Genomic DNA, 24,054 nt, shown 5'->3' with positions numbered 1-24,054 from the left:
AGAACCCTAACCATTCAAGGCCTATGAAATGTTGTAAGGATTTTTAGTAAAATCTGTCAAAAGTGTCTAAACTGCGTTGTCAGAGCGAACCCTTATGTGCACTCCAGCCATTCATGTGTTAGTTTTAACATAAGCTGTAAATGAACGAAGAATTTGATGTTGGGACAGTTTTTACTAACAGCTGAGTGAGGCACTCTCATTTGAAAAACATATCAGGAAACAGCTCCCTCTAGGTACCGGATTTTGCTGTAACACCGGTTGTTGTTTTTTTTCTCACACGGTCTCCAGGGTTGCCATAGTAAATGTAAACAGTTCTCATACTCAATTTCCTCTGAGCTGAAACGTTACTGAAACTTTTTTTTTTTACTTAAAATTCACTTTGTAAAAATGGAACCTCCCCCCGACTCTCTGCTGAAGTATGATACTCCGGCGCTGATCACACCGACCACAGACAACAAATCACCTAGGGTAAGCTGTAAGAAACCTTTGAGTTAAGTAACGAAGTAACAAATTGGAGGTCTTGACTTTTGTTGAAAAACGACTTATATAACCTATACATTTTATCTAAAACTGTAACTTACACCCCATTTTGCTGATTTTTATTTACAGCAGAATGGTATTCTTTTACTAATACTAACTTCTACATATATATTAACACATTAACAAATACTTATATATGAATTTATTTTTTTGTTATATAATTTAGTTAAAGTTATACTCATTCATTGAATTTTACGTTTGAGTCGATGAGCTCATTCTGTTCTGTAGTAAAATAATTTCTAGAGCATTTAATATTTTTGTGATTCGGTAAAAAAAATGGAATGATGTTCATGATAATGATTTAGGTTATGAAGTTATATTTTCTTTTTTTATGCTACAAACTGAAATATGTGTATATATAGACTTAAAAGTTACATTTTTTTTATGAGGCAGCTCACAATAACAATAGCAAAGAATATAACTTTAACTGATTCTTAACTTAGTAGCTAATATTTAGATTTTGTTGGAAGGGTTTAAATAATGTTAGATCCAGTATGTTCATGTACGTTATTAATATTTCTTCTAATATTTCTGTGATGGTTAATGTAATTGTATGGATAAACATAATTTGTCACTGTTGTAGCTATTTAAGTGGTGATCTAATAGAATGACAGTAACATTCAATGGAAGTGGGAAAAGACAATTTAAAAATATATAAATATTTACTGAACCCATGCTTGAGCCTGTAAGTACATAAACTATCCCATTTATATATTTTTTTCTATCAAACAAACAACGAATCTAGGCTAGACCTTTGAAAGTGAGTCCACAGCAGCTGGTTTTATCTGGGCCCGTCCCGCCTCCACCTAAACCCAAGTCTCCCCCTGCAGAAACTGAAGAGATACTCAATGCAATTCTGCCACCAAGGTAAGATATGTCTTTCCTCTTCTGCTCTATTTCTAAAACAGCTCTTCATAATGTGTTCATGTTTAACGGTTATAAGCACCGATATTGCAGGGAATGGAAAGAGAACAACACGCGCTGGATTCAGCAGGTGTCCAGCACTCCTGCCACACGGATGGATGTGGTTCACCTGCAGGAGCAGCTGGAGCTGAAACTGCAGCAGAGACAGGCCAGAGAAAAAGGCATCTGCCCAGTGCGCAGTGAGCTCTACTCACAGTGCTTTGGTGAGTTTACAAAACAGCAGCCAGAGGAATTTTTAATACAGTACACGTGTTACTAGACACTGATAGCACTGTATACTGGCATGCCAGATGTCATGGGACATAGGGTTTGTATTGTGTCTTTTTCCATGCCCCATGGATACTAAAGAACGCTGCTCTGAGGTGCAGTATATACATATGGGGTCTAATGCATTTAATATGGATATGGATGCTTATCTGTTCATTAAGGCAATTCTAGCCAGATGCTGCCAATCACAATCATTACCAAGCACTGCGCTGTTCATTGAAGGTGGTAATGATAGTGACTGGAGGCATCTGGCTAGAATTGGCTAGTAATTCTGTCTGATATTTCTTCACTAGTGATACTTTGGATCAAATGAATGCTATATGGGCGCATAACTTTAAAAATGGAGTTTCCCATCCATTTGGCACCAACTATCAGGCCTCGCTCAGACAACTTATTCACAACCATCTTATGTAGTTTTTGTGGTGAATTTTTAGAAGCTTTAAACACTTAAGACATCTGCTTCCAATCATAACTTACTGTATCTTAATGAATGAAATGTAGACAATTTCATTTACCCTACAATTGGCCACTTTTTTGAAAGCATTGCTTTGCTTGTGGCATTGTACTTTACTAGCAGAAAGTGAGGAATGATTTATGATCTATATTATTCAATGTTTTTCTTTAATCACTTTAGGGCCATAGGTTCACAATCTTGTGAAATACACAATAGCAAGACATGTAAACACACAGCTCATTTAAAAACATATTATTTGTCCTTTAGATGAGTTAATCAGGCAGATTAGCATCAACTGTCCTGAGAGGGGGTTGCTACTTCTACGAGTGCGAGATGAGATACGTATGACCAACACAGTCTATCAGACCCTGCATGCTAGCGGTATGACCTTTGGCATAAAGAAGGCCCTACAGGCTGAGCAAGAGCCTTCAGGCAAGCAGAGAGTAAGTACATCAGTCTGCCTTTCTCATATATTTTTTATTTTATTTGAAATGCCTTAGTCTGAGACTATGTACTATGTATATCTTATCTGTAAACAAAATCGTAACTGAGCTGTACTTTAAGATTGCAGACTTAGAGAACAAGAATAAGGATCTGGAAAGGCAGGTAAATGAGCAGAAGGCTAAATGTGAAGAAATCGAGAGGCAAGAAGCTGAGCGGCGACAGGTTGAAGAGAAACAGCACACGGCACAGGTCCAGCTTCTCAAGCGCACCAACCAGCAACTAAAGGTACATCCATGACAATCAGTCAGCTTCTTATGCTGTCTTAGTATGACACTGAAATGTACAGTTCCTAAAAGTATTCACTCCTTTGGATGGTTTTCATTTTTATTCTTACTTAAATGAGGAAAACACATAGTCAAAGGGAAAAGTAATTTCCACACAGTGATGTAAATTAAATGAAAAAGCAATGTGAATAGAATGTAAAAGTAGTCTCTTACTTGCCATACTCGTTACGTTTTATGATGACAAATTTAACCGAAGTTTAAGGGTTGTTTAATGATGTAATTTGTATCCATCTCCCGAGTCCTCACTTGTTAACCTTTTTTCTACGAAATGTTATTTTGTCTTGATGTTATATTTGTAGCCAGGAATACTAATTTATAAGTGACTGGACTTTACAAACAGGTATATATATATTAGTTTAAACGTTCACTGCATTCAAGTCATCTCCATTCCACCAATTCTAAAATTAATAACATCTACTGATTGCACCTCTGTTAAATTAGGTACAGTAGTTTTAAAGGGGTCAGTATTTATACAGTCACTTATTTTACAGTATATGGTTTTATTTAACCGACTATCTTGTATTGTATAAACTAACATTTATATTGACAATATATACATTATACTTGTGTATACTAGCAAAAGAGGGGAAAAACATGGAGGTGAATACTTTGTATAAGCACTAATTTTTTTTTATTTTTTATTTTTTTAGGCCCATCTGGAAGAAATCATCACCCCCCAAAAAGGAAAATCATCAGCAATCAGCGAATAATCATATTTGATCCCAGCATATTAATAAAGTTTGACATGTACACATCTGTATAGTTTATTAATGATTTCACTCATCCTTAAGAACACCCAGAGTTTGAATATTGTTGAACAACAACATTTTCTTAAGGCACAAATACTCAGGTAATCAGTGACCACAGATCAAAATTGTAGGTGTAGTGACTCAGAACCATCATTTATATGTGGGTGGAAGGATGATGTTTTGAATAAAGTGCATCTGTAAGTGGCAATTTAATCACAGATTAATCAAACCCTCACAGTAAATGCTCTTCATACACATCTTTCAACATCCCAACCCAATGTCCGAGAACATAACCAAGTCCATAACTAAGACATGCGTTAGAGCAGACGGCCCTATCGCTTCGCTCTTTTGCCTTTACTGCCTTCCGTGGGCATTTTCCGGTTCTTGTTTTTGTTCTTGACGTTGTGTGTGTCATAATAGCGATTCCCGATCTTCTTCACTTTTTGGGCACGCTCCATTCTTCTTTTCTGTTGGAGGAGAAAAAAAGTAAGTACAAAATGAAGAAAGAGAAGATTAATGTGAGTGATGTGGGCTGAGGAAGACCAGAAGCATTCTCTCTACCCTTAGAACACTATAAAGAGCACACATCCATCTGAAGTGTCTGGATAGATGGATGAGATGTCTGACATCAGTAGGGGATCTAGGAGAACAGCACGTACCTCTTTAGATGTGAGTTTGGTCGGCCGCGCCGTCTCCTCGTCTTCCAGAGCTTTCCTCTTTCTGCCGATATGCGTCACAGCTGAAGAACAAAGAGAAGCTGATGAGTGCGACTGTTTGCTCTTTAGAAACACCAAACCAATCTCTGATCAAGCTGAATCTGCACTGCTCCAGAAAACGTGTGTAGATGTGTGGTCCCTTCCCCTGATGTGTTTATCAGTCAGAGGTGGCCACATGCAAGCTAGCAAATCTGATTTAGTCAAGTCTTTAAAGAACAGCAAGAATCTAGCAGAACCATATGTATAGTATGTAAACCTACAGTGTACTTGATAAGACTATTTTTATGTGTTATAAAATATTCTCTATATTCTGAAAGAGGTGTGTTAAGTATAACCGTAAGGACGGTAGCTCTCGAAGAGCAGGGTTGGTGACCACTGGCCAATATCTATTTCTACACTATATCGATATCTGGCATAAGGTTAAATGAGTCTGAAAATTTTTACAAAAAAAAACAAAAAACATTTGAGCATACGTCATATAAAATATATAACAAGCAAATAACCCGCCAACCACAGATTTTTGGCAAACACACTTGATTCAATTGCACAGTTATCTGATAGATTTCTTGGTTTGTTTTTACACTTAAAAATATCAAAACACTATGCTGGAAAGCAGCCTTACAATAAAATAAAAAAAAAGTAGTTGGTGTATTGGCAAAAAAATAGATCGATTTTACCTTTCTGTTGTGGTTTCTTCATGCCCTTCTGTTCTGTTTTCGTTTCACTTGAAACAAAAACCTTCTCAGAAAGGCCCTTGGGAATACTATTTAACACAAAAAACAGAGACCTTATTACTTACAGGACACCCAACATATTGTCAAGGTCTCAGAGGTGCTGCCAGGTCTGTTTCAGCCTCACGGACTGAAAACAACAACAAGGCAATGACGCAGAACATACTGGAAAATACAACATAAATCATCAGACGAGGCCAGTGCTCCTGCCAGTCTGGAGGCGGAAAAAAGGGCACAAGTTCACCTTACAGAACCCGAGCCTGCTTTCACTGCCATGGACAACCTTGTTAGAACAAAGGAAAGCACACATGAAGAGAGAGAGGAAAAATGAAGGGGGTATACAGACCGGATAGCAGAGAAGCGCTTGGATTTGGCACGGTCCAGGAAATGCTTCAATTTGGAGATCTTCTCGTCCAGCTCTTTGTTCACCTCGCGTGCACTCTTGCCCTCTGCTTTGGCTGAAGATCCAGCTGCAGACAATTCTTTTTCATCCTCTGCTTCTTTTTGCTCTTCAATCTCCCCACTCTCCAACTTTTCCTCCTCCTTTCCCTCCTCTTCCTCACTCCCCTCTCCTTCTTCTTCTTCTTCTTCTTCTCCTTCATCCTCTTCTGATCCAGAACAGTCAAAAAGGTCAGGCATCTCTACTGGCACAAGGTCCTCCTCGCTGAACTCCGGCGCCACATTAATTTTGCCGAAGTTCTGTCTGACGCTGGCCAGGATCTTTTGCACCTGTTCATGTTTCTGTCTCTGCTGCAGTGGCATATCCTGCTCAGTGGCCTCTGCTGTCTCTGGACACTGTTGCTCATCCCCATCTTCACAGACATGCTGCTCTGCCTCCAGTTCAGATGTGCCCACTGGAACTAGTGCCTTGCCCTGCGAAAAAGGACAAAAAATATATACGTATGTATGGCATGTGAAAGGATAGGACTGAGGCAAATCTTTTGTACACCTGAGCAGAAAAAGGCCATATCAAATTATCAAAAATATTTTATATCGGCACAATTTTTTTGGGTGGTACTTAGTAGATCTGGGTATAATTTTAAAACTTTCGATACCGATACCAAACGGTACTTTTTTGATACCTTGTTCTAAATTGCAACCAAAAAATACACTCTTATAAAATAAAAATATACTCTTGGATCTTGTTGGAACAAAGAGTGGGAAAGAGAGAGAGAGAGAGTAAGAGAGAGAGAGAGTAAGAGAGAGAGGGAGAGTAAGAGAGATAGAGAGAGTAAGAAAGAGAGAAAGTAAGAGAAAGAGAAAGAGAGAGAGAGAGAGAGAGAGAGAAACAGGCACAACTTTTTGGTACTCTGTTCCTTTTTGGTATCCAGTTTCGATAACCAGCCCTAGAATTCATTGTGTGCTCTTAATCAAATCAGAACATTGCACAATAATAGCATTCTTTAGGTTTACCTCTTCATCCGTCTCAAATCCAGGTGGCTTCACGAAAAATGGGATGCGCCCCCTCTGCCAGTCATTAAGTACCATTTTGGAAACAGTGGGCAGGTCAGGTTCTCCTCCCTATAAAACAAATTCGATACTAACACTTTGTATTTAAGATCAGACATTGCTAAAATTTTAAATATATAAAAAATATAAAAGGTATGCATGGCAATATGTGAAAATAGAGCAGTTGCTAATGCATTGTTCACAAAATAACCAAATCACACATACATTTTTTCCACACCTAGATAAGGTGCTGCTCAGCCCAATCATATTGGAACAAAACTCTAGCTAAATACTCTAGAATGACTACATGCTTTATGGAATATATAATGAATTAAACTAATTCCACAAACCTATGTTGGGCCCCATGATTTTCATTATGCTATGAACGCTAAAACATGATATGACTGAGATTTCAGATATAAAGACAGAAATGTGCAAAATTAGGAAAGATCTGATTATATATTTTCAAACACCTGAAAAATAATAGTGTATTACTGTACACTATACTGTGTAGGATGATTTGTACACTTATTTTGTGGCTGCAAGCCCACAGGTGTAAACGTCTTCAGTTTTATTTTAGTAAGCAAAGAAAATAATCAAAATAATTTAGCTAAATATGCTATTTACTTTCTGTGTGTATACCTGTAGTTAATGACATATTTCTGCAATAGATATATTCAAGAAGAAGAAGAGAAAATAAACACAACCTAACAAATATATAAAATGGATTTCATAGGGCCCTATCTATGAGAAAAGCCTGATTACCTTTACCGTGCCACATGGTTAATTTTTTTTCCCAATCCAGATGCATGCAACCCTTGACTAATATTGGCCAAAATTCAGCAGGAGCTACAAAAGCATGCAGGAATTATTATTTTCATTTACCTTTTACTCCATTTTTATAAACACTTATCATGCCTTTCTCATTTAAATTGAAAACTTTCGCATAGTTAAAAGCAGGTTTTCATTATCAATCAGAAGTAAAAAAAAAAAAAAAAAAAACTGCAGCTCAAACTGATTCCAGACCAATTCTGGGTTCTACTTCTTCCATTGGCATGCTGAAGCACGTCTGAAACTGGGCTTGTTTACTGGGAGCACAGAGTAAACAAACACTGAGCTGGCACTGCACTTTAACGTGCGATCCTCCACAATCAGAAGCCAGACCTTGAGTAGTTTCCCCGTCCGGAAGGCCAGCTTTTCCAGAAAGTCTTCGGCTGAGCTCCAGGACGGGATGCGATAGGTTTTCTGGATGTACTCAGCCTTCGCTCTCTCCAAAACAGCTCCAATGTGATCCTCTGGATTCCGTATCTTCTCCACTTGCACCTGGGTGAAAAAGTGCGAGAGAACACAGTGTGATCTGGTGAATCAATACAGAGGAAAAAAAACACCCATATAAGCCATACTGAGACTGACAACAATCTCTTACCACTCCCTTCAGCACGATGTCAGTCTCACTGTCCTCAGAAGGATACACAACGCCAGGGCAGTCAATCAGAAAAATGCGCCTCATCAGTGTGATGTACTGCCAAACCTAAGAAGCAAGACAGAATAAATATTAAGATTAAGGGATCAGCAGATCACCCATTCTTTATGCAGGGTGCAGGGGAAGGAACTACTGCCCTTCTGGTCCCTTGCCTAGTTCTCTAACCTTATGTTTCTCAACCCTGATCCTGGAGGCACATTTTAGTGTTTTCTCTGCTTTTAACTTTAATTAACATATTAGTTGAGATTAATTAGCATCTAGGGCCATTTTATTACCCCACAGAAAGTTAAACTGCCCAGCTGTAGGGCTTAGCAATTATTTAAAAATGAATTAATCAAAACTGACTTTCAAAACAAACAACGACATTGTGTAATTAAAATAACTGATTTTATCGCAATAGCTATTTATCCTTTTATATTCTTTTTCTTAAAATCTGCTAATACTATCCTCATTTTGTGTGTTTGTGTACTGTTCCTTTCAAAACACACTACCAGTTTCTGACAGGAACACTGAGGAACATCGAGGAACACTAAGGGATCTTACTGCCAAGCAATCTGAGCAACTTAAGCAGCCAAAGAAAAACTTTTGAGTCTGCTGTTCATTAAAACAATTATTTGTTAATCGTACTCAAAATGAAGGTCAATTATACCACACTTAGTTGTGAACCTGCAATGTGATTGTCCGAAAGGTTCTACGAGTTCTGTTATCAGCCGGTAATGCACTGTAAACGAAGTTCTCCATGTTTTACTCTGCCACACACAACCTAGCAAGCATGCAGTGCTTATAAGCCAAACAGCGCAGCTACAAACGGAGCAGCAATGCAACTATTTTAACTCTGAGTCTTTATGACCAAACAGATCTCAAAATCTTTTAATAAACAGCGATAAAAGAAACTGTGATATAAAGCTGCTGTGCTGATCTACGGCATTCTGCCATGCCAATATTACACATTATAACACGAAACCCAAGTGTATTATTGCTTAATTAATACTGATATTAATTTGAGGTCATATTGTTCAGCCCTGCTCAGTTTATGATTTGAAAAGGCTGCTATGAAAAACTGTTGAAGCTGAAAAATCAAATGTTCCATCTATCTGGCCAATATTCAGCTTCACTAACAAGATAACAAACCATCACAGCTTATACAGGTTTGAGTGTTCACAAGCCCTTCCCTAAGGTATCACTTCATGGTCAGTTTACACACTGCTATCCCATGACTTCTGTCATGTGAATGTGTTGAAAATGTGACAGATTGTTTTGAGTAGACAATGAAGTTGGCTAATGAAGTTAGGAAAAATGTGAAATTGTTTTGTTTGACTAAACCTACAATAAATACAGCTCTATCTGCTTTCAGTCTAAATTTAATAATTTAAAGCAAACTTATGCAGCATTTCCACATTAAAATCTGTAAAACAGCTGTGAAATAATTATGATGCTGTACTGTTTTGTAATAGGGGGAGTATGGCCTCTATTGTGCTAATTTGGTGTTGGGTTGCTGCTAACTGCACTATACAACTCTGGTGAAGCAGGTAGGACACAGTGTATTACTGTAGAACCCTGTAAAATTACTGTATCGCATCAGTCCACATGCTTTTCACTTTCAATAGTGTTTCAGTTTCTTATAGCTTGCCCAAAAATGTATGTGTAAAGCATGTCCTGTCCAACTGTAGGAGGAAGTCCATAAGAAAAATATATATAATTTCCGTTATCTGTTTGTACAGTGAGAAGTAAAGTTTGACAAGCTGGGAAAAGGTAAACAGGCCACTTTCCCACACAGACATAAATACAAGCTTGCTGTGTCCAAAACAGACTTGTTGGAAGCTTAAGGCATTCAAAATGTTAACACATGTCACAAACAGCTGCTGTGCCTTATTGCGTATAATCTTTTGATCAGTAGTGTGCTCTGCAATAAACAGTGTCAAAACTGTTTAAGCTAATGTGTAACAACAAATGCGTAGTCGCTCAATGTCTACGATATGACTAACGATTTTTAATTATGCACATCAGCACAACACCACCAAGCTCCCTACAAAGAAAAACCCTAGCAAACAAAGAAGAATGAACTAGCATGCAATCAAAGTGTGCAAATAAAAGGCACGACACATTTCCTTAGAAAATTTCATCAATCAATCTCAATAAATCATACCTTTGTCTCACCAGCGAGCGGCGCCACATTGCAGACCTTTTTGGAGCGCAGGGTGTTGATGACGGAGCTCTTCCCTACATTGGGGTAACCAATAAAACCTACGCTGATCTGCTTCTTGTCTGTGTGGAGCTGTAGAGGAACAGAAAGTTGTACAAGAAGATTTAGAACAATGAATAAAATAAACGGGCTGTCAGTTCAACTTCTAAATTCTTGCAAATTCTACAAATACATCAATTATATTAAAGATGTGATGCACGATCATCAATACCAAAGTTATATTTTGGAAAAAGACTATTCTTCTACACTTCAACTGAACTAAAATGCTGGAAAAAGGTTTGAGTTGCCATTTCAGACTTCATGGTGATTGACACATGAATGTATAGAAATAAAAACAACCAGCAGGGCTAAATCTAGGTTCAAGAAATGCAGTTTAATTTGATAATCTTAGAGTCGAAATGAAGAAACGAAGAAAAGAAAAACTAGAGGAACAAAAAACAAAACAAAGAAAAATGTCTAGATAATAGGGGTGTCACGATTCTCTAAATCCTCGATTCGATTTTATTTCCGATTTTAGGGTCACGATTAGATTCGATTCTCGATTTATTTATTTATTTTTTACAGCACAGAGGCTTATTTCAAAAGGTGGGCTTGATATAAGTGATGCAAAGTGATACAAGTGATCTGTAATACACCACATTAGGCACTAATGGTCAAATTAAAAAAAAATATTTAAGATATATATGTAATGCCATCTAGTGGCTTTTTTGGTAGCAGCAGTGTGCACTATTAAAACAGCAATGTGCAACATAACAAAATAAATAATAAAACAAATACAGGAACAGTCACATACAAAAATAATAGAACAATTGGAGCCTTAACAAACTGAACTCTATCCTACTATAACAGTTTAACATGAAAAATAAGACTTTAAGACTTTTTCGGTCCCTGAGAATTACAAGTTTTTTTCTTTAACAAAGATATATTATTAACTTTATCTGAGAGAAAGATCCTCCTTAAGGTACCAAAACTATTAACATATTTGAGGATAGACAAAACAACTGTTATTTTTATATTTTCAAGTTTTTCTTTAAGGAGATGAGAATGTCCACATTCTCTGGAGAAAGGGCTGCTCTTTGAGCAGTCACAATGTCCGCGACGTCGGCTACAGTGTGCTGCGCCATTTGCGTAGCGTGCGTCAATCCTCTTTTTGACTTCGAGGCTCGAGACCATGACATAATTTCGATCAATTTCGATGAAATATCGAAATTGTGACACCCCTACTAGATAACTACCTCAAAACAAGGGCAAACATAAAAACTAAAAGTTCAGGGGCTCTGAGTGGTCCAGCGGGCTAAGCGCTTCCACTATGATCAGGAGATCGCTGGTTCGAATCCTGTTCATGTAGCTTGCCATCAGAGTGCATCAATGCTGCATCAGGCGGTGCGTGACTTCACATGTATCGGAGGAGGCATGTGCTAGTCTTCACCCTCCTGGTGTGTTGGGGCATCACTAGTGATAGGAGGAGTCCTAATAAGTGGGTTGGGTAATTGACCGTGTAAATTGGGGAGAAAATGGGGGAAAAAAAACAATAAATAAATGATTATGATTATGAACTATATGATTCTGGCTAAATATAAAAAAGAAGGTCACAGAATTAACAGACTTGCTGTTTAAATTTTACGAAAATCAGATGTTCAGATGTAAAAGACTATTTTGTGGGTGTTTGGCATGAATCCAAAAACATTCAAACAAATGGTGGAATGTTGCTATTTGGAAAACTTTAAGTATATTTGTAGTAAAAATAATAGATGGAATAATGAAGGTGTGTGTATACTTGTGTCATAGTATATAACATAGCCTTTGCACCTTATCCCACTGTCCCACCTTATGCACGGTTTCATCTATTAGGTGTCTAATGTCTGTTGTATTTCTTTATTGAACTGTTATTTATATATGCTAATTGTATTGTTCTAGTTTTTTGTGTGCATGTCATGTAGTCTGTGTTGTGCTATTTGTTCCATGTTGCAACATCACATCATAATTTTGCTCCACTGTGAACTTGTATTTAGATGGAATGAGAACAAAAGCCTCCTGACTTAAAGATAACCATGTAAAACTCAGGAACATCAATGAAAAAATGAAATCACTGCACAACAAGCTGCCTTGTTAGCACAGTCCAAACTATTTGCACCTCAGTCTCAGCCAGAACATATAAAAATAACTAAGGCCTGAACTCCATTGCAAAAAGATCAACAAAAATAGTTACATCTGAATGCTTTCCACTCACTTTTCATGACTAAAACCTTTGTAATGGGGGGAGACCAAAGGGAAAAAAGCTATTTGATACACACCTTATGCAAGCCTCTTTAAAGTCATTAGATGGCTGGATTTACAACCTTCTCCGGGTAACCATGATATTTGTGAGCTGCTGTTTTCCCAAGGCTAGAAGTACGTCTGTTGTATAACTTTCAACTGAATTTATATTTCAACAAGCACCTTTCTTCTTTTGTGTGCTTCCAAGTCTTTGTTTACGGTTAAAGTCCCAAAAATAGCCCTGAAGCAGATGTGAAGACAGAAGTGGAGCCCAGTAGCTGTGAAGGTGATGGGAGAAAGGTGCCAAAGTGCTCTCCAAGCCTCTGCTCCGCTGCCTTTATGGACCAGATAACTGATAACATCTTCAAACACCAATCAGTATGATATAAGTGCAGTGTGCTTGGCTTTGTTGTGCCTCTTTACTCATTGCTGTTTGCTTCAGTAGAACAGGAGCACATACATGAGAACAGCTCGCAAATAAGCTCACCTTTCCAAACTGCCGTAGGAGCTGAATCAGAGAGCCCTTGCCGAAAGAGTTGGTGAGGCTGGCGTGAAAGGCGAGGGTGGGGTACTCCTGAGACAGCACCGCAACCCAGCGTTTCTGATGAGGGAGCACACACACACATTTGTTTTACTATGTTAGTGAGAACCACTACTGATGTTTAAACCATAATATTAAACCTAATAACTGATTTGCTATTTATAGGTATATGTTTGAGTAAAGTAAACATTGTTTTTTATTCTATAAACTACAGATAACCTTTCTCCCAAATTCCGAATAAAAATATTGTCACTTAGAGCATTTATTTGCAGAAAATCAGAAATGGCTGAATTAACAAAAAAGATGCAGAGCTGTTAGACCTCAAATAATGCAAAGAAAACAAGTTCATATTCATAAAGTTTTAAGAGTTCGGAAATCAATATTTGGTGGTATAACCCTGGTTTTTCGGCTGTTCCCCTTCACCAGTCTTACACACTGCTTTTGGATAACTTTATGCCACTCTTGGTGCACAATTTCAAGCAGTTCAGCTTGATTTGAAAATACAAAATACAAACAAACAAACAAACAAAATATGTATCCTAGAAGACACAGAAGAGCAAGAAATTTATTGTATTGTATGGTTTGTAAATTTGTGTGCAGCTTCCCTGAGGGAGACTGCAACATTCATTTGTTTAATACCTTGTCAAATTGTGTTCCCTTTAAAAGTGCTCTGCATTTATATATAATGATCTACATTTTTACATGTAGGGCACCGATTTGGCTCTGGTTTCTGCATGATTAGGTTACAAAGTTAAAACAGGAACGCTGACACTACACAATTACTTAATAAAAGCGATAAATAGACGTTCAAAAACACAGACAAATATCAATCTATTTTGTAGAAAAAAAAAACCACAAACAAAAAAGGTCAACACACACTCACTAACATATCTAGATTAGATAGAGGCTTACCGTCACCCAAGTGGGAATAAGATCACACTTGTTAAGCACGAAAATAAGGTGTTTCCAGGACTTCTCCTTCTTTATGTAGGTCTCTATGTTCTTGGACCTGGTGCCCATGGGGTCCCGAGCATCCAGCACCTGGATGACAACATCTGAAGAGTCGATTACCTGCAAAGAGTCAAGAGGTAAAGACAATTTGTGACGCTAAAGGAACTTTAATGATAAAGCCCAGACGAGCCACGATAGTTACCTGTTCAATGTATCGTATAACATATAGATACATGGACATGACATTTCTGAATTTCTGTTTAAATACAGTATGAATGAGCTTCACCAATATTTTAGCTAGTTGTGCAATCACATCAATAATAGCAAGTGCATCAATAATAGCATCTCTATACACACAGAGTGTACTGCAGCATGGGAGAAAAGTATACATCTCCCATACTATTATTACTAGTATTAGTCTTAACAGAAAAGTCTCCAAAAACCAAAAAGGAAATGGCAATTTTAACAACATAAATTATAAATACTGATTAAATGTAACCAAAACACCATAAACCGTACATATAGTGTTTGGTTTGTTAATGCCCAATTTCAGCCTGGTCTTGCTACTGCGCTTGCGCATATCTCCACATCGAGAGTGCCTTCCCCACTAGCTTGATGATTGGCTCTTTTTGTTCAAGGGCAGGAATCTATCCATAAACAGAAACTGAGATTAGTCTTGTGAGAACTCCTATTCATATTTCAGTTAGTGACTGATATCTTATTACTCAAAAGTAAACTGGCCTTAAAATTGTGTTAAAATGATAATTGTTTATTGCAACAATTTCGGGAACAATATAAAAATTGTTACGTGTGACAGACCTAAAGGAGTTTTCACTAACAACCTACATAATGGTAGTCAAATCAATTAATTACCTTATAAAGTTCTCCCCATATCCTTTTTGACTGTCCCTTCTTGAAGATCTCCTCACGCACTTCTTCCCTAAAAAAAGATTTAAAACAAAATCTGTATTTTAGTTTCCAAAAAACCCCAAAAAACACACATCCTTGTTACATCAGGACTAATATGACATGCAACTTTGCCCAGAAATTTTAAATGACATTAATGGGGCATTAATTCTCACCGGACACCACTATCCTCAGTCACCAGGTCACGGTCTTTCTCTGCGCTGTAACCCTGAGTTGAAGCCTCAGCCTTATCCGCCAGCTCCTTCAGTTCCCCCACACTGAGATTAGGCCGCTTTCTCTGAGCCTTAGGCCCAAATGTGGTCTCAAACGTCTCTGTGTCCAGAATATGTACTTTGGAGTTCTGAAAGTATGAAAAGAACATCTTTATTAGTGCTTTATTTCTAGTTTGGCTTCACGAGACAAACAACAAATGTAGTTTCACAAAAAAGAGAAAGATGAGAAATGTTAGGCTTTTTGCCCACCCTGTTTCTCTTCTCCCCAACTTCATCCATCACGACCCCAGGCCCTTCTCTAAAGCTTTGACTGACGTCTGAACTGTATTAAGAGTTCTTAAGTCGATCGGTTCTCAGACTCTCCAAGGCCAGGGAAGCTCAGCCGCAAACCAGAAGAGGCACTGGAAGGCAGTACGCTCACAAATACAACTTATGGCCAGCTGCATTGTGTTAAAAAGCTCTTTTGTACAAAATTAAAACCAAGCATTTAGTTAGAGCATAATTAACACTGTGCAATATTTAAACAAAGATCCATCTCAAAATACAGAAAACCAGTGTGTATAAAACCATTCGAGCCATTAGGGGGCTGTTGTCTCTCTGAACACCAAAGAACTTTTAAGTAAAGTAACAAGAACATTTTGCACCCAATCCATCATCCACCCAAGTGGCACTCAATTTTTTTACGCTGTACTTCTAAAATCAAGAAGACATTAGTGAGTTCTCAAACAGGAAACCTGGTGGCCTAAACCAAAGAGGACACTAAGATCAGCTAAGTTAACCTGTACTGAAACGATGGACACCTCGACACCTTGATCTGACACATTGTAGTCAAAACTTCCTGTTTCATTTCAATCAGCATGCTGGAGTACAGTGCATTAAAGGGTCAATATCTAACTGCTTTTGGAATTTCCATTGAGTAAAACTTGTATTCTTTAACTACCAAAGGAACCATCTGAAAAAATACAAACATACCCAACTGAAAGTCCATAAACAAAAATCTCCTCAAATCACCATCCCAGTCCCTCTAGAGAGGGACACCATTAAAACCCAGACCTGAACTAGAAAATAAGAATTTCCTAGAACATAACTTTCTCATACCCAAGTCCACACGTAAATTACAAGAACAAACGATGGTCCAATGGTGTGCCAGACCAATTTTAGACCCATAATGACCTCTAAAATGGAAATAAGGCATAATGGTAGTAATGCTCATACTGGACAAGCAATTTAAAATTCCTGTCAAAACAGATAACTTTAATAGATATATTTTATTTCTCAATAAAATTAAATGTTCCAATCAAAACCGATTACCAGTAACAACCTGATTTGTGGCAATCATACACACATACAAGGCAGCAGAAAGAAAAACGTGTTCAGATAATGCCCAGCTGACACCCACAAACACACATTTCTGAAAGCTGGCCAACACTGGGCCAGCACACACTGGATCAGAGTAGCTATGGGCAGTTGGTCAAAGCTTACAGAGACTTACCACAAATCAATGCAAGCATTAAAATCAACAACAGGGCATAACATCAGTTTTTTTTTCTCCCTACCAGAACCCTGAGACATTAAAAAAAAAAAAAAGGGACATGGGTGTGAAAAGGAGAACGAAAGGGAAGCAGACATTCATCTCTCACTGCTTTGAGCCCTAAAAGGTCTTACTAACACATGGAACCTATTAAGGGGGGAAAAAATCCCACTGAAAGTCAACAACATTTGCTGAGGGAACATGAGGAACCAAGCAAAACGCTAAGTGTTATTTCAAGCATGTTTTACTCTCTCTATTCTTTAGTATTGGCAGAGACAAGGTTTAGAAAAGCCAGAGAACGGTTTCCCTCCGCACTGATCTCACCTTAAAATACATAAATCACTCCATAACGCAGTAAAGACTTCCACAATACCACAATGATGGAGATCTGTAGTTTGATTCTTTGTACTGTACAGCATGTACTGGTCCTGGCAGCTCTTATTCTGTACCCAGCCTACCCCCCCATTACATACGCTTTCATTAGCATCCTCTTTTTGGATGTAATCTCATTGCAAAGGCTCATGTTCAACATACAGCATGATTCAGATGCTTTCAACAAGTGATCAATAGAAAAAGACAACAGGACGGCTTTAGTATGTGTGTGTGTTAGTGCTGGGCGATAAAACGATATCGATAGTTATCGAGGAAACTATATATCGCGATAAGTCGGGGCGAGAAATTCGATAAACTAAATTTTCTATTTCCCGTTTAAGTAGCGTTGTGAACAGGCGCAGCACGAGATCAGGCAGCACGCTGAACTGCTGCTTAGCCCAGTACAACCCCTCCCCTCCCTCTCCACCATCCCCCTCTCCACCATCCCCCTCCGCCCCACCCCCCGAGCCCCTCCACTCTGAACTCCTCACACAGCGGCTCCTTCTCTCCCATTTACTGGATAAACTTCATTTATACTATTCAGCGGCGCTACACTGGAAAACTCACCTCTTAAATATGAGGCATGCGTCTCCAAGATATTTAGAGAGGTGAGCTTGTTCAGATTTCTGAAGGCAGGTAACGCTGCTCTGTTTGCTGCTAGTTAGATTAGCTTGTCTCCAGTTTAAAGTTAGCGATGTTTACGGTGTAAAAGGGATCTGTGCAATCTGTCATCATTAGCTAAGATGCTTTCACTGCTTTTTACATTCTAATAAACTAATAGGTAACGCACGTTAGCCGTGTTAATCCACGTTTCGTGTAAATTAAGGTTAACTTCAGCACGAGTGAGGGGTTAGTATATAAACACACAGAAAGGAAGCACTTTCCATCTTTTTTCCTAACTCTCACTGTTTCTGTTGGAAAACCCTGAGGGCAGCATTCTCCTCTGTCTTTGTGTTTTATAGTTTTTAACAGATAGAGAGTCTGTTATGCTGGATATTTTACTAAATACAGAAGATTATATAATCTGTCTAGCTGTATTTGAACTGAGCTAAACATTGCTGTTACTGAACTGGAGTTTTAAATACACTTAAGTAATGTAAGTCTAGTCTACTGAAAGCCAGTAATGTTAGTATAAATCTGTACTGCAGTAGAAGTGGATCATTTCAGAAACTTGACTTTATTCCTCCCACCTCCATTACAGGTCACTTACTTTAAAATATTTAAATGTTAGCTTAATTTAAATGTAAAAAAAACCTAAAGGCTCTTATTAAAAAAAAACATAAGCAGTAAATAATCTAAAATTACAACAAATAGAAAATAGAAAAACAGTAAAACATATGTAATACATACTTTTTATATGACCAAAATTAAACTAGACTGAAATGTGACTAAAACTAATAATATCCGATAGACTAAAATGTAACTAAAACTATTATACATTTTAGTGAAAAGACTAAGACTGTATCAAAATCACCTGTCAAAATGAACACTGTGATATACTCTTGTATTTTGCTTTATGTAGTTGCCTGCATTCAGGGAGGGGAATGATCTTTTGATTAAATATAATTTTATTAAAAAAAAATAAAGTGCTATTGCAATTTAAATTAAACAGACATATAATGTAAAGGGTCTTACATATTTTTTAGTTTATATATTTGTCCCCTTTTTAAAATTAATTTAAAAGCTGTACCCACCTGGCAAGATGTTAACATCCTAGTGTCTGTCCACAAGGCTCTGAGCCTGCTAGTGATTTTGGCCATAACTCCCTTATTCTGTCACTTCTGAGTAAAAAAGAAACCTTTAAGTGTAACAGAAAGTGATTTGATTTATATCGTGATACATATCGATATCGGCTGATATGAAAAACTATATCGTAATAAGATTTTTTTCCATATCGCCCAGCCCTAGTGTGTGTGTATACATACATGAGCTTTAATCCGGTCGTGCAGCAGAGACATGGGAAGCTTGCTCTGACGCATCACCACTCTGTATGGATCCTTCTTCACTGCACCCATCTCATCCTGAAACTTCTGCAGGGACGACTGCTTGATGACCCGAGTATTAGCTGCAGAAGCATCAGAGGAGATAGACAGGTTAAAAAGCAGTCCAACGTTTTCTCTCACTGGGCCTGACATCACAATTAAACACTAGTAGGTGTAATCACTTGTGTTGCCAGCTTTTTAGATATTAATTGCTGTGTTTTGAGTTTTTAGACAACAGTAGATCTATACTGCTATACGAGCTATACATTTAGTACTCTAAGTTAAAGCCAAGTGTAATTTCTATGGCGTTCTATAGTGTCCCATGAAAAGATATAATAAAATATTTGCAGACATGTAAGGGGTGTACTCATGGTTTTTGAGATCCTGTAACTGCACAAATTCTGACTTTTTTAATTTCTTGAAATAGATACAATATATGGGGAAGGTAATGGCACAAAAAGTTTAATCTTTGTTGTTAATTTTCAGATTTTGTGTGACATTTCTCATATTCATGTGAATTTCCACAGCAATTAAGCAGGTATATCTTAATATTACCCCTGAAGATAATTTCTGCACCATTACAGACTTGTTTTACTCAAGTTGCTTTTAATTGCTGAGTTGTAAGTTTATGCATAGTGTTGAACAAGTTCATATACAATTTGTCTCCAAAAAGTCAATTTGGAGCATTTCTATAGGTCCATTCATCATATTTTTTTTTGCTAAATGTAAGAAAAACTATAGCAAAATTCAAAACGTGTCAAAAAACCCAAAACAGAGATAAAAAAAAAAAGTTTTGCATTCTTTCACAAACTGTCGGCATAAGGTCTTATCTCTTCCATCAGAAATGTGCAACAAAACTGGACAGGTTAATTTGGATCAGTTAAAGCCAAACAGAAGTGATGCAGTATTTTCAATGTAATTGTACCGTGATGTAACATAATTGTACCTCATAAACAGTATAATTTATAATACATATGAAACAGTTAATAAACTTACCAAACCACTTGATGTTGGGTTCAACTCTGGCTACAGTTCCAGGAGCCACAGTGGACTGGTACTGTAATGTCTTAATGACTTTACCCCGATTGTTGCTGGGGAGAAAATACAAAAAAAACAACAAATACTTGTTAGTTAAGTAAAAAAAAGTGTACAGGAAGATACTGTATAATTCTGTTTTATAGTTATAAATGTGATCAAACAGCACAACACAGACTGATTTTGTGTCATCATTAAAGAATAAAAGCCAAGATTACCATCTCTGTTTTTGTCTGTACATATTCAGACGCTTGATAGTGGCCCGGTCCCTCATGTTGTTTCCTCCAGTCCCCTTTACTCGATCTAGAAAAAAAAGAGATGTTAATTAGAAGCTGTTGAGCAAAATTCATATCAACAGACAACCATAAAATAGTGTTATACTGTAGACTTGTACACATCGTTCTTCAGTGGTCAGAACTGGCATGTGTGTTAGTGTGTTTGTGGGGGTACAAGTAGATCTTTTCTAAACACTGAGAGTTTTTAATCACTGTCCATTCACTGTCCACTCTATTACACAATACCACAAACAACCTTGTAGAACCTTGTAGACAGTTTGTGCTAGTCATCTTCTAGTCTTTTATCAGTGACCACAGGACGCTGCCTACAAGACACTGCTGTGTGTGACTGGATATTTCTCAGTCCAACAGTGACACTAAGGTGTTTTAACACTCCGCCAGCACTGCTAAGTCTGATCCACCATGCACCATCACAACACACACTAACACACAACCATGTCACTGTCAATGCACCCAAATAGTAATACCTGCTGTATGATTATCCTGACCATTTAGGAACAGAATGAAAAAAGGCTAAGAAAGTATACAGAGAAACACACTAGCTTTAGTCCTATAGTTTATAGACTATGACCCTACAAAGTGCTCATATACAGCTCTGGCAAAAAATAAAAGACCACTTCAGTTTCTCTATTCACTCTCAGTTTTGCTATTTATAGGTATATGTTTGAGTAAAATGAACACTGTTGTTTTATTCTATAAACTACGGACAACATGTCTCCCAAATTCCAAATAGAAGTATTGTCATTTAGAGCATTTATTTACAGAAAATAAGAAATGGCTGAAACAACAAAAAAAGACACAGAGCTTTCAGACCTCAAATATTGCAAAGAAAACAAGGTCTTATTCATAACGTTTTAAGAGTTCAGAAATCAATATTTGGTGGAATTACCCTGGTTCTTAATCACAGTTAATCACACTCCTCCACCAGTCTTACACACTGCTTTTGGATAACTTTATGCCACTCCTGGTGCAAAAATCCAAGCAGTTCAGCTTGGTGTGATGGCTTGTGATCATCCATCTTCCTCTTGATTATATTCCAGAGGTTTTTATTTAGGTAAAATCAAAGAAACTCAGCATTTTTAAGTTGTCTCTTTTTTTTTTTAAAGCTGAATATTCATGACAAGAGTTATGGCTGATCTATAGTTATTGCCACCTGCTAGATACCGCATATTCCATTCAGATCATATAATTGGTAGTAATTGATTCTAACACCAACCATACTTAAAAGAGATGTTTAGGTTAGCTAGGTAAAGCTAGCTAAACCTAGCTTAGCTACATCAGTTCATTGCGGATGAGCTAAACGAAGATAAACAATCACAAGGAAAGCCATAGACAAGACTTTATCATAAAATAATAATAATAAACAATAAACGATCTATTAGAGCCGGACACTTTGCTCGTTGACAGGAAAAACTGCTTACGTTAAGAAATAGATGCAAATCAAGACATTTAGCTTACGTTAGCTGACGCTTTAGACTCCGTGACTTTACTAAGCTAGCTAACAAAACTAGCAAAACGTCAGCTCGCGCGCAGAAATACACAATAGCAGAAACGCGAAAATAAATTGTATAAATCCTACAAATACACATAAATACATCCCGCATGATTTCATAAGTCAGTAATCTCAGCATTATGCACTTTCGGACCACAGCTAGCCTGCTGGCTAACGCTAGCTGTTTACATCTAGGCTGAAATGATTAAACCCGTATCTTACCGGGGTTTGAACTGGAGTTTGAGGGGTTTATGGAGCTCCTGCCTTTAAACTTGGGTTTGGTCATGTTGATCAGATGTTGATCAGGTCTATAGGAGTCCTGCTGTTGTGATTAATCGGACAGATCCGCTCCGCTCTCTTCCCTCACTCACACGTGTTACCCTGCAGGTCCACATGCAGCCCGGCGGAAACGCGCACAAACGCGTCATCAGCCGAGCGACTGCCTGACGAACCTGGTCAAACAAAAATATGACTGTGAAATAAGTAGGAAATATTGCGTTTAATTTTGAGTTTATTATCGTGAAACTAGTCAAAAACACGTTGCAACTGCCTGTTTTTTCCACACATTTCTTTTTGTTCACAGTTTTCCCTCTTTAAAAGCTCTAAGACACCCAGTAATCTTAGAGGTCAGTGTACATTTAGCAGTTTAATTTTCTGACTGTATTAAGCTAAATTTGAAAATAGAAAATTGGGTATAAAACTTAATTATTATTTTTTCCTATTCAGTAGAATGAAAAAAAAGTTTTTCATCCAATTTTTCAATATCAAGTTTTTCATTTCAGTCTTTCGCAAACAGAATTTCAAGAAAACAATCTCTCAATTGTAGAGAATCTTCTCTCGATTTTCAGATTTGTCCATTTTTGTATCTTGTAACATAAATCTGATGTTATAATCCTTGCAAAATTAAAAAAGGAAAAATCAGTAAATAAAGAAAAGGCTTTTTATTATTATATGTCCTGAAAATTCATTTGTGAGGTGCAGAGATGAAAAAACAAAAACTGGAAAAATGGACGAAAACTTAATTAATAATGTTTATTATTATTTTATGATACAAAGTCTTGTTCATGGCTTTCCTTGTGATTGTTTACCCTCCTTTAACTTATCACTTATGAATTTATGACACTCTAATGCATGAGCTGCCGTTTTTTTCAGTGAAGTGGGCGGGGCTAAGCGACTGTTTCATTGGCTTGTAAAGCTATACATTGGCTGGTTTATGCTCTATTCTGATGGAAAAAAGTTAGTCTCAATTAGACCCAACTGAGATGGATGATTTGGGATGAACTGCAGCTTCACAGCATGAAGGAAAAGCAGAAACTATTGTTCAGCACCTCCAGGAACTCCTTCAAGATGCTAAGAAAACTATTCCAGGTGACTCTCCCTCATGAAAACACTGAGATTAAAATACCAAGAGTGTGCAGATCTGTCCTCAAAGATAAATGTGGTACTGTAATCTAAAGCATAAAACATATTACGGTTGGTTTAACACTCTTACTTTTTTACGGTTGGTTTAACACTTGTTTACACAATAATTGCGTTCCAGTATGTGTTCCTGTATAGCTTTAAAATCTTCAATATTACATTCACAGTGTAAAAAAAAATCATAAAAGAGATTAAGAAGTGTGTCCAAACTTTGGACTGGTACTGTATTTTTTTGTAAAAAAAAAAAAAAAAAAAAAAAAAACTAATATAGTTTAAAAAATAAATAAACAAACTAAACCAATAACTAGGTAATTGTAACTTATTCATTCTACGACCCTGATAGCAAAGAACATTAAATGAATATATATATTTTTTGGTTTCATTACATCTTTTAATGTTACTTATGGAAAAACATGCTTAAAATAACCTTTATTTAACATGGCTTAATAGGATTCTAAACCTAAAAATGCTTTAAGGTGAAAGGTTCTTCCTATATATAATAATATTAATATTAATCGTTGTTATTTAATGACATACAATTAAAAAAGATGAGCGAGTTATTTAATTAAAGCTATATATTTCCACATGACAGTAACTACATTATATGATTTATAAAAAGTTATGTTTATATATGTTCTTTTTCTAACTTATTAGTTCATAATTTTGAGCACCTTGTTTCATTGTGACAGTAAAAAAAGCTAATTAAAGATCATTAGCTTCCCGAAATTAATAAGTA

General features: G+C 37.0%; 2 protein-coding genes across 2 annotated transcripts; one reads left to right on the top strand and one right to left on the bottom strand.

Annotated features, from left to right (window-relative positions):
- Window positions 1–241: 241 nt before the first annotated feature.
- On the top strand, window positions 242–3,725 carry dnali1 (dynein, axonemal, light intermediate chain 1). The gene is made up of 6 exons (XM_007251791.4): window positions 242–468; window positions 1,286–1,407; window positions 1,498–1,667; window positions 2,453–2,628; window positions 2,750–2,914; window positions 3,624–3,725. Exons 1-6 carry the CDS (start codon window positions 388–390, stop codon window positions 3,681–3,683), a joined length of 774 nt encoding a protein of 257 aa, XP_007251853.3. The 5' UTR covers window positions 242–387; the 3' UTR covers window positions 3,684–3,725.
- Window positions 3,722–22,313, bottom strand: gnl2 (guanine nucleotide binding protein-like 2 (nucleolar)). Its single transcript, XM_007251792.4, has 16 exons — window positions 22,122–22,313; window positions 20,330–20,414; window positions 20,073–20,167; window positions 19,020–19,159; window positions 15,135–15,319; window positions 14,926–14,992; window positions 14,014–14,172; window positions 13,048–13,161; window positions 10,248–10,376; window positions 8,045–8,149; window positions 7,783–7,941; window positions 6,583–6,690; window positions 5,516–6,042; window positions 5,116–5,201; window positions 4,382–4,461; window positions 3,722–4,189 (listed from the first exon to the last, which is right to left on the bottom strand). The coding sequence occupies exons 1-16, from the start codon at window positions 22,183–22,185 to the stop codon at window positions 4,055–4,057; spliced, it is 2,238 nt and encodes a 745-aa protein (XP_007251854.3). The 5' UTR covers window positions 22,186–22,313; the 3' UTR covers window positions 3,722–4,054.
- Between the last annotated feature and the right edge of the window lie 1,741 nt (window positions 22,314–24,054).

This window comes from Astyanax mexicanus, chromosome 6 (genome assembly GCF_023375975.1).
Source record: "Astyanax mexicanus isolate ESR-SI-001 chromosome 6, AstMex3_surface, whole genome shotgun sequence".
NCBI lineage: Eukaryota > Metazoa > Chordata > Actinopteri > Characiformes > Acestrorhamphidae > Astyanax > Astyanax mexicanus.
The sequence above is the reverse complement of the archived record's forward strand: the minus strand, read 5'-3'. Positions and strand labels throughout refer to the sequence as shown.